This window comes from Cucurbita maxima, unplaced genomic scaffold (genome assembly GCF_002738345.1).
Source record: "Cucurbita maxima cultivar Rimu unplaced genomic scaffold, Cmax_1.0 Cma_Scf00006, whole genome shotgun sequence".
NCBI classification, from domain to species: Eukaryota; Viridiplantae; Streptophyta; class Magnoliopsida; order Cucurbitales; family Cucurbitaceae; genus Cucurbita; species Cucurbita maxima.
The window spans coordinates 1,983,945-1,994,601 of record NW_019272022.1 but is presented as its reverse complement, the minus strand read 5'-3'; the positions used below and the strand labels follow the sequence as shown (position 1 = coordinate 1,994,601).

At 30.8% G+C, this 10,657-nt stretch overlaps 2 protein-coding genes across 3 annotated transcripts in view; both read right to left on the bottom strand.

The window, feature by feature from the left end:
• Nucleotides 1–4,820: 4,820 nt before the first annotated feature.
• LOC111480765 (mitogen-activated protein kinase kinase kinase 18-like) lies at nucleotides 4,821–6,303 on the bottom strand. The gene has a single exon (XM_023125934.1). The coding sequence runs from the start codon at nucleotides 6,249–6,251 to the stop codon at nucleotides 4,821–4,823; it is 1,431 nt and encodes a 476-aa protein (XP_022981702.1). The 5' UTR covers nucleotides 6,252–6,303.
• A 1,590-nt stretch (nucleotides 6,304–7,893) lies between these two features.
• The window catches only part of LOC111480518 (UPF0505 protein C16orf62 homolog), an 18,882-nt gene continuing 16,118 nt past the window's right edge, over nucleotides 7,894–10,657 (bottom strand). The window contains exons 19-24 of one of the 2 annotated variants that reach the window (XR_002717849.1): nucleotides 10,222–10,288; nucleotides 10,024–10,123; nucleotides 9,700–9,816; nucleotides 9,564–9,620; nucleotides 8,148–8,354; nucleotides 7,894–8,116 (exon numbers count right to left, since the gene is read on the bottom strand). Coding sequence is in view for 1 of the 2 variants with exons in the window: in XM_023125608.1 (XP_022981376.1) it covers nucleotides 8,220–8,354; nucleotides 9,564–9,620; nucleotides 9,700–9,816; nucleotides 10,024–10,123; nucleotides 10,222–10,288 (476 nt within the window). In the remaining variant the exon portion in view is untranslated. Of the gene's footprint in view, nucleotides 8,355–9,563; nucleotides 9,621–9,699; nucleotides 9,817–10,023; nucleotides 10,124–10,221; nucleotides 10,289–10,657 lie in introns of both variants that reach the window. The other variant, XM_023125608.1, reaches the window with a different exon arrangement.

The following is a 10,657-nucleotide window of genomic DNA, read 5'->3' as shown; positions in this document are numbered from 1 at the left end:
GGTTTTAATTTTAATTTTAATTTTTTTTAATTATTATTATTATAACCATTAGAATGATGCTTGGTCAGTGTGTTTGAAATAAAATACTACAAAAATGCTGACGTGGAATTGGAAGAATACTTTTTTAAAAAGGTTATTCTTCAGCATTTAATAATACCTTCAAAAAAAAAATTAAATTAAACATATTTTAAATTTTCAAAAATAAAAAGAAAAACATATTTATATTTTATTTCAAAAATAGTTTAAAAAATAAATATTTTTCAATTTACAAAATTTGGTTTTAAAAATACTCATAAATTTTGAAAATTAATATTAAGAAATTTGGATTAATCTATAATTTCATCTAGTAAAAAAAATTTATTATTATTATTATTTTTTTAAGGTAAAGAGTAGAGTGGTACTTTTAAATTTTTTTCAGAAAAAAGTAAAATTAAAAAATATTATTAAAACTTTTAAAAATTTAAGAATATTTTTTAAATTTTAAAACAAAATACTAACCATTTTCGCTCAAATAAATTTTAAATTTTAATAATTTTACATTGTTTTATTTAAAATCTAAACAAAATTGTTATTATTATAAAATGTTAACAAAATATCAATAAAAATTATGATCCAATTTATTTTTAAAAGTAAATAGAGAATACGAAAATTAAAAAATCATATATGGATAATAAAAGTCCAAATTTTTATTATTTAAGTCTTAAAAATTTTATATTTAATATAATTATGTATAGTTCATAAAAAAAACAAAAAAATAGAAAAATAAAATTTCCTTAATAAAATATGCATTCGAATATATTTATTCTAGCAATATATTCTTCCTCAATATTCTACTCGATCTTATACAATTCTTTATTATTTTTATTTTTCATTTCTTTTTTAAATAATGATTTATATAATAAAATGTAAATTATATTAAATTTCTCTCTTTTTTTAACGTACAAATTTCCCAACTTGTGGGAATGTATTCTCATTTAACTACGCTATATTAAGGGCAAATTCGTAAATTAACCATTCATTCAATTTAATAATATATTCATAGACTATATATATATATATATATATGTAAAGCCAGTTATATTATTTCAATTTTGCCCTTTAATAATTTTAACAAAGCCCAACAAAATGGAAGCCCACAATAGTAATTAAACAGCCCATCATATTTGAAAACAAAAAATTATCCAATTTTAATTTTAATTTTAAGTTTTTTGCTTGTGATTCTTAAAATTCTTTGTATTTGTATTTTTTTTATTTAAATATTAATATATACACCAATTAAAACGAGAAATGACGATGCAATGTTAATAAAATAGTACGTTAACCGGATAAAATAAGAACAGATGAACAAACGGGAAAAAAATGATGGTGTAGATTAGTGAACATGTTTTTTTCTCACATGTAACGACCAATGTTCAGGATTCGGTATCATAATTCATAATTTAAAGTTAATACCTGATGGGCCCGATATTCCCCTATAACATGGTCAGGTTAACCGCATGCATCTTGAGAGAATTCAAGGTCGCCTAACATATAATTGTTCTTAGTAAAGCACGTTTAATCATAGAGTTACTATGATTCAGCCACTGATAAGGAAAGTGTACTTTGATGCTACGGTAACGACTTTCAATTCTTTTAAACCTTTAACAGTCGTCATATTCCAAGATCGCTCTTATTCAGAAGTGGTCTCAGTTCATTTATATACCCCTTTCATTACTCGGACATCACATCACATCTCGTAATTTTATTTAACCAGCATACTTCATGGGTCAAATCTACATTAATTAAATCGATCAATATGTTATGCAATGTTTAAATAATCGTGTTAACGAGTCTTGTTTTTTTGACCTAAATAGTCCAAAATTTTAAAAATTGCATTTTATCCATTTTTTTTTTGAGAAAAAAAAAGTCACAAGGGCAAATACGACTTTTTACATGTAACAATAATAGCAAATTGGTCAATTTAAAAAGTGTTAAAATATGCACTTTTTTCATGCATTGGTCAAATACATTTAAATAAAAATATATCAAAGTCACAAAAAAACAACATAATTAATTCAATCATTATTAATTATTAAAACAATCAATGTGTTGGTTTCAAAAGTCAATTAGTTAATTTATTATTTTAAATTTGAAATAATTATTTTTTATGGACATTTTATGAAACCATAGTTTAAAGAAATAAATTACATATATTTAATGGAAGAACTTCAACAATTTCAAATATTTTATTATTATCCATTTTTAATTTAAAATTTCAAAATACATCATTATATTAAAAATTAGAAAAGAAAAATCTAATAAATATACTAATTCATGTTATAAAATCAATTTAATTTTTATTAAAAGATAATATATTATGATGTTGTAAATAATTATTCTACAAAAATTTATAAAAAGAAACATATTCATTAAATATAAATATATATATATATATATATATTTATTTATTTATTGAAGATAAGGAGTTTAAATATTAAAAATAAATAAAACAACACCAAAAATAGAAATTTATAATGGATGACATGTGATTAACATAAAAAAATTTAAAATTATTGGGCCCATTAAAAAGAGTTGACCTTGATGAGCAATGACTTTGTCCTCCAACCTAGTAAGTAGGGGTTGACATTATGAAGTGTCAACTCATTTTAGTATTGAAAAAATATGGTCCTCATCATTAAATAAAATATGAAATAAATAAATAAATAAATAAATAAACTATGGACAATGCACCATTAATGGTTGAAAACATTTAAGTAATTGATTCATGGAATTGAGACAAAAAGTACAAATAAATTCATTGACTTTGCAAAATGGTTATTTTATTATTTATTATTACTATTATTTTTATTTAAGTCAACTCAACATCTAAGTCAAACCACTTGAATGTGAACAGAATATTTTTCAAACCCACCTACAAAATTTAACTAATTAAATTAATAAAAAAAATACATTTAAATTTTGCATATTACTTAAAAACAAATATTTAAATTTTGAATAATTGTTTAAATTGTAATTTAATTTAATTTTCATTAACATATATCAATTAATTCATATAATTATTTTTATTTTGTATTTATCTTTCGTTTAACTAAAAAAACGAAAGCCAACACCACCAGTCACAACAATATGTTATAGGTGTTACGTCGACCGTATAAAAATATTATTTTTTATTAATTTAAAATTTTAAAAAATAATTATCATATCCTTAATAATTAATATAATTAGGAAAATATGTAACTTTTTTCTTAATCGTCATATCCATAATAATTAATATAATAATTGACATTCAAATACTTTAATGGATTAAAGTGTAATTTCACAATTGTTTTATTTTAATTTTTATATATTTTTAAAATGTTTTTAAAATTTAAGTCAAAATTTTAAAAAAATAAGACAAAGTGGGTTATAAAAAAATTACATTGGATTCTTCTCCTTTGTTCAACTTTTAAATATTTCAAATAATCCACTTTTTTTTTATATATATATATATATATTTCAAATTATAAATTACGTCATTTTTATTTAAAGTTATATGATGTGTCTTAATTTGATTGGTTATTTCTTTTCGCTTCGTCCTTAAATGATATATTTTCAATTAATTAGATAAGATGATGTAAAAAATACAAAGACGTGGAAGTTTGCATAGATAAAACAAAGTTTGAAGCGTAAAATTAAGAAAAATTGATTACGAGACTAACCCGTCAAGAAGGGATGAGAGTCAACCATAATGGGTTGGTCCTACAAGTGAAAGGATTGTCAAGGTGTCTCGTCTAGTGGACTGTCTTTGAATTGACCAAACGATCGTTTCTAAAGAGGTATGTAGTACTTGAATTTTAACATAAGTTATACCTAACTAGTAGAGAATCTAAATCAGTCTGAGAGGTCATCCAACCCGAGATGTCTGACCAGTTTTTGCCTTTGAAAGTAATAATTTTTTATCTAGGTTTTCGTTCCTTACTACCAATTCGGTTGTTCTTTAATACCTTTCAAGAAGCACTAAATGATTGAAACAAAAAACGCCTACACTGGTATGATATTGTTCCCTCGAGCATAAGCTCTCGTGGATTCTCCAAAATGCTTCGTACCAATTGAGATAATATCCCTTACTTATATACCCAGGATCTTTCCCTTAATTTGCCAATGTGTATTCAAATAATCATCCCCGAACAAGTACATCATTGAGCCTTTCCTTAAACAGTCATCTATCTATCTAGCACTATTCTAGATAACTCCGCTTCTCTGGAACACATTGCTAGTTCAATAAAGTTCTACCATGAATCCTCACTATGACTATACGTTCAAGGCTCACACAGACACCTTCGAGCCTTAGAATTTTTTTTGTTTGACACCTAAGTCACATAGTCACACGAAGACCACACCTTCGAGACTCACAATTTTTTTGTTTGACAATTGAGAATTATATCGATATAGTTAAGTTAAGATAAAGGCACGACTCTAATACCACTAAAAGAATAAAGTTTTACACGTCAGTATGATATTATCCACTTTAAGCATAAGTGATCGTGACTTTACTTTTAGTTATTCATACTTAGAATCTTTCCTTTAATTAGCAAACGTGGACTCCAACACTGATGTCATTTGTCAAACGACAGTACAATTAGTGGTAATGACAACAAGCCATGATTAAAAATAATAATAATAATACCACGAGAAAAATGCTAGGATAAGGAGAGGAGAGAGAAAAAGAAAAAGAAAAAGAAAGAATAAAAATAAAGTAATCTAAAAAGTAAAATAAAATCAATAAATTCCTCCAATTCATTTAAATTTTGTCACCTTAACTTGCCTTCAAATTATCTCAATCATTTTTCAAATTTGTAAAAATATATTTTGGATTTATTGTTCTTGAATTGACTTGAGAAAACTTTGATCAATCTATGATTTTTGAATAAGGGAATGAGATTTGTAGAACTTTGAAAACATATTGAAAGAAGATCATGAGGCAACAATCGATCAATTTGCATTAATGAATAAGAACAATACTCATTTGATCCTCCAAATTTCACAGTATTCAACATGAAATCAGTCTCAAATTCCATGTTCGTAGTACTAAAATCATCATCAACCAAACAGAACAACACTAAATCTTCTTCAAATTCTAAGTTCAATGTTACCATCTCTTCTTCTTCTTCTTCTTCTTCTTCAGGAAAATCTGAGCTCACAGATCCATTTCCATGGCTTCCTCCGCCAACGTCGTTGTTCCTGATCAAGATCCAATCTCGTTCATCATCCCCTTCCCAATCGCAATTGGAAGACAAATTTCCAGCCAAGCTTCTAATCCTTTCTGCCGGAGAATCCGCCAGAGGAGCTTGATTGCTCACCTTCAATGGAGTCTCCGAATCTTCCATTGAATCCCAAAAGCTCTGATCCAAAACAGAGCTTGGAGAAGAACTCGTCGTTTTCCTCCTCGAACATTCAATTTCGGATTCAGAATCAAATCCCTGAAGAAACGGATGCTCAAGAAGCCGTTTCACACTCCATCGTTCTTTCGGGTCTTTTATCGAACACTTAGCGATGAAATCCCTTGCTTCCTCCGACAACCACCGCGGAACCTCCGGAACCTCGCCGGAAAAACCAATCGTATACAACGCTGATACCGGATCCTCCAACCCCGTCCATGGATGATTACCGGTAGCCATTTCAATGACCGTACATCCAAACGCCCAAACATCCGCCGGAAATCCCTGTTCTTCACCTCTCGCAACCTCCGGCGCCATGTACGCAGGCGAACCAGAAAAAGCCCTAACTCCATTTCCAGAAACTCCTCCTCCTTCCACAAATTTCGCACAACCTAGATCGGCGATTTTCAAGCCCTCGCCACTCAATAACAGATTCCGGCTCTTGATATCACAATGCGCCAATCCATTCGCGTGAAGATACTCCAATCCTTTGAGAATCTGGCGCGAATACGCCCCGATCATCGATTCCTCCATCCGTCCACCGTGTCTCTGAATAGCATCCCACAGCGTCCCCTCCGGTAAATACTCCATAAACAGATTGAAAACCGGCGACTTAGAGCTCTCAATCTCAACATCGAAACCAAAGCAGTTGATTAGGTATGGGGAGTTCAAATTAGAGAGAAGAGCGTGTTCCTTCCGCAACAACTCCGATGTAGAGAGGTCAGTGGTTTTGACGGCGAATTGGCGGGAGGAGGAAGAGGAGGTGGTGGTGGTGGCCAAATAGACGGTGGCGGACGAACCGCGGCCGACGGCGGGGCCTCTGGTCCAGTCCATGGCTGAGAGAGAAGAAGAAGAAGAAGAAGAAGAAGAAGAAAGGGAGAGATGAAATTGTGGAGAAGAGGAAGAAGAGATTTGTGAATTTATATAATCCATCGCAACGCCGCGTCTTTTTCAATGGTAACCAAAACTAAATAAATAAATAAATAAAATCTTATTTAAATATATATAATTTTATTATTATTATTATTATTATTTGAATTCCCAAACTTTTAATTTTTAATTGTAATACTTTTATAACTAAAAAACAATTAATCAAATTACAGTCTGAGGACATAACTGTAATTATATCTACTTTTTTTTTATTAGCTAAAATTTTAATTTTTAAAATCATTATTAATTAATTAATTATTTATTTATTTAAAAAAGGGTTTATTTTGGATAATAATAATTATATTAAATAAATAAATAAATAAGGAGAACCGGCCATAACGACAAGTTGGGTGGAGTTCGTAGGGAGCGCGAAGGGGCAGAATTGAAATGACTATAAAAGTGCCACGTGGCGGAAGGAGGGAGGCGATAATAAACAAAAGAGTAGAGAATTAGCAAGTATCGAGAAAAAAGCCACTTACGTGACGACGCGTGGAACTGTGCGTACAGTGGGTCGGTAATGTTAGTGTGGCCCCCAGATTTGATTGATTTACCATTATGACCTTACCCAAGCAGCATGAGCATAATAAGCATATTCCCCCTCTCCCCTTTTTTTGCGGCGCTAAAAGCATTTGATTCCTTATTATTTTCAAGTTTAATTTTTTTTTTTAATTAACTTTTTTAAAAGTTGGGCAACTAATTTTTGTTCAAAATATAATATCATAATAAATTCTTTAAAAAAGAATAACAATCCAATTTAATTATTATTTGTTTTTTATTATTATTTTAAAGTTAATTTTTTTTTAGTTAAATTTACTTTTATATAACATTTGTATTTGACATTGCTTATACGCATTTTCAATACAAACTTCAATGTGAAACATTCAAGTAAAGAAGGAATGCATAAATGAATCGAGACCATATCCAAATAAGAGTGATCTTAAGGATAGGATAACCGGGAGTGTATAGAGTTGAATCTAAAATGCCATAAACTCCAAAACCCACGAACACCTCCACGACATCCTTTCAAATAGTTTATCGATATATTTTTGTCACGTGAACATAGGTCAGGTGAAAGAATTATCAATCCAAGAGAGAGAAGGGTATATGGGATATTTTAAAAAGTGAACATTTTTCTTAGTCACAGGGTTCGAAAAAATAATAGAAAACTAGGAACGGGCCTATCACAACCCTATCACAAGAATATAGCTTTGAAAAGTAATCTCGTTTGTCTCAACAATACCATTTTTAAACATTTTTATGAGTTAAAAAAAACCCTTATCATTGAATTTTTTTTTAACCAATTCTATTCTATTCTATGGTTAGTATCTTAAAATTGAGGGCGTTTAACTTTTTAAATTATTTTTTTTTGTTAAAAATTAAATGCGTTTTAAAAATCGAGAGACTAACGACGATAAGTAACAAACCAAAGTAAATAATATCTACTCGTGATAGAGTTGAACGTAAATATTGGACCGTCAAGTTGGGAAAGAAACTAAGGCTGTCGTCATGAGTTCTTGATAGAGATGCAAATGAAAAGGGCAAAATATTGCAATAAAAAGCTACCCCCTTTCCAAGTCTGCAACATGCAGGGACACGAAGTATTTTTATTCATTTTTTTGGGGACCAACTTTGGCTTAATTGCGATTTGGTCCCTCATTTTTATCCAATTTTCAATTGAAGTGCTTCAACTATTACATTTTTTCATTTTCACCCATCAACTTTTAGTTTCCATCACTAAAATCACAGAGCTTTTAAAAAATGAGTAAATCCTGTGCAATCTCCTTTACCACTGGCAAAATCAATCTCAACCTATTGGGCGATTTCCAGGCCACTTGCCCAACTGACACACGTAATATTCACTGCATATTCCCATCAGCATTTCACTAACGATTGTGACTTTTCCTCTAGGCGTTGGAAGGTTGACTGCAAATATTTGTTGCTGTCACTCATACACAGTTTAGCAGTCTCCATCAGCTTGGAGCAAATTGCATACGTTTCGTCTTTTAGCTGTCATACAAGAAGATGAAAGTATGAGAAGAAAATATGCTAGACTGTTTCTTCTGCACTGAGAGGAAAAAATGATTAATTAGTAATTTCACGGAGTTTCTACAAGAAACGTGCTAGTCCTTGTGTGAGATCTCACGTTGGTTGGAGAGGGGAACAAAGCGTTCCCTCTCACTAGCAGATGTGTTTTTAAAACCTTGAGAGGAAGCTCAAATGGAAAAACCCAAAGAGGACAATATTCGCGATAGTTCTTGTGTGAGATCCCACATTAGTTGGAGAGGGAAACGGAGCGTTTTTTATAAGGGTGTGGAAACCTCTCCCTAGCAGACGCATTTTAAAAACTTTGAGGGAAAGTTCGAAAGGAAAAGTCCATTGAAGACAAAATCTGCTAGGGATGGGCTTGGGTTGTTACACTTTGGTGGGTGGCTATGAAAAACAATGGTTATAAACATTGGAAGGGAAAGTATAATTTGCTCCTAATCGACCACCAACCAATTTAAGAGAAGAATGAACCATATATTGATACAAAATATAAGTTCAAAAAGTTTGTGATTGCGTTTATAAACTATATAAACTTCGTAGTTCCCTTCTATTTTTCCTCAATGAATGTGACCAAAATGATGCAATTAAAATGCTTGATTACCTATGTAACCGCCCAAGCCCAAGTCCACTACTAACAGATATTGTCGGCTTTAGCCCATTACATATCGTTGTCAGTCTCATGGTTTTAAAACACATCTGCTAGGGAGAGGTTTCCACACCTTTATAAAGAATGTTTCATTCCCCTATCCAACCGATGTGAGATTTCACAATCCACCCCCTTGAGGGCCAACGTCCTCACTGGCACACCACTCAGTGTCTGGTTCTGATACCATTTGTAATAGCTTAAACCTACCACTAACAGATATTGTCTGCTTTGGCCCGTTATGTGTCGCTATCAGCCTCACAGTTGTAAAACGCATTTGATAAGAAGAGGTTTCTACACCCTTATAAGGAATGTTTCGTTCCCCTCGCAATGTGGGATCTCACACCTTAATTCAAGGTAGAATTCTTTATTGAAAGGGGAAAAAACCAAGATGGAACCAGATATAAAAAGTTCAACCATCTGCATTAATTCCAGAAATGTCTCGCCAATAATTATCTTTATATCAAAGGATTGGAAATATTAGGTGAAAGATCTTTTTGAAGTCTAAAAATTTGATGGGAACTTACAGTAAAAGACGACAGGAAGGAATCACAAACTTCGAGCGCCAGTATTCCACGTGCGGCCTAATCAAAACAGAGGGTTAGTAACAATGATCCAATGGTTTCCTTTACAGCACTTCAATTAAGTGGAAATCATAGTTACCCCAGAAGACTCTTGCTCAATAGCATTAACTAGATTCTCTACAATAAGCTCAGACAAAGAGACAAGTTCATGCAAGTAGGCCAAGTCGCCAAAGAAGACATTGTTCGAACCCCAAAACTGCAACCGAGATAGAACTTCAGACTCATTTCATAACAAGCTAAGATATTTTGTTGGTTTTAAAAATTAGGATGTTCATATGTTACTCATCAATCAACTTCACATCTCTGGAAAGTTGCTAAATATATTACGTCGTCGTATCATGTAAGAAGATTTTAGAACGGAGAACAATATTTTTCGAGATATCAACTAAAGGAGACAACATACCAGTCCATTATCTGCATGATAAGGGAGTCTATTTTGGGAACATGTAGCCAACAGTGAAAGTATAGCACATAAAATCCTTGTCCTCATTTTAGGTGTCATCCTGCATTGATGTTCAAGAACCCATGTACAAATGATAGTGGTAAAGTAGAAAAAAAATGAAATAAGATTTGCAACAATTATGATGTAGTAAATGCTCACCATGGTATATCATTTACAAATGATACTAAAATCTTCGGGAAGTATGCACTTCCATGATCAGGATTACCTTCAAAAGAGAGGCAAAGGTATGGGAATTGAGAAACTGTGCGAGCACACGTGCATGAGTGTGCAAGAGTCTAAATTAACATAATCAAAGAAAACCATCGTGGGGAATTTTGTATTTGTTTACTCCCAAACAGTTGGGCAATAAATCAGGCAGGTTGGTGTCATGGTACAAAGCTCAATAAATATAATAAATATTAATTAATGTCGAAGGAATGACTTAATTATATTTGTGTAAACCCTAGCCTCAATTATATCTATATTTTTACCTAATTTCTAAAGCTTTAGTTTGATTTTTTTTTTTTTTTTTTTTTTTTTTTTTTTTTTTTTTTTTTTTTTTTTTTTTTTTTTTTTTTTTTTTTTTTTTTTTTTT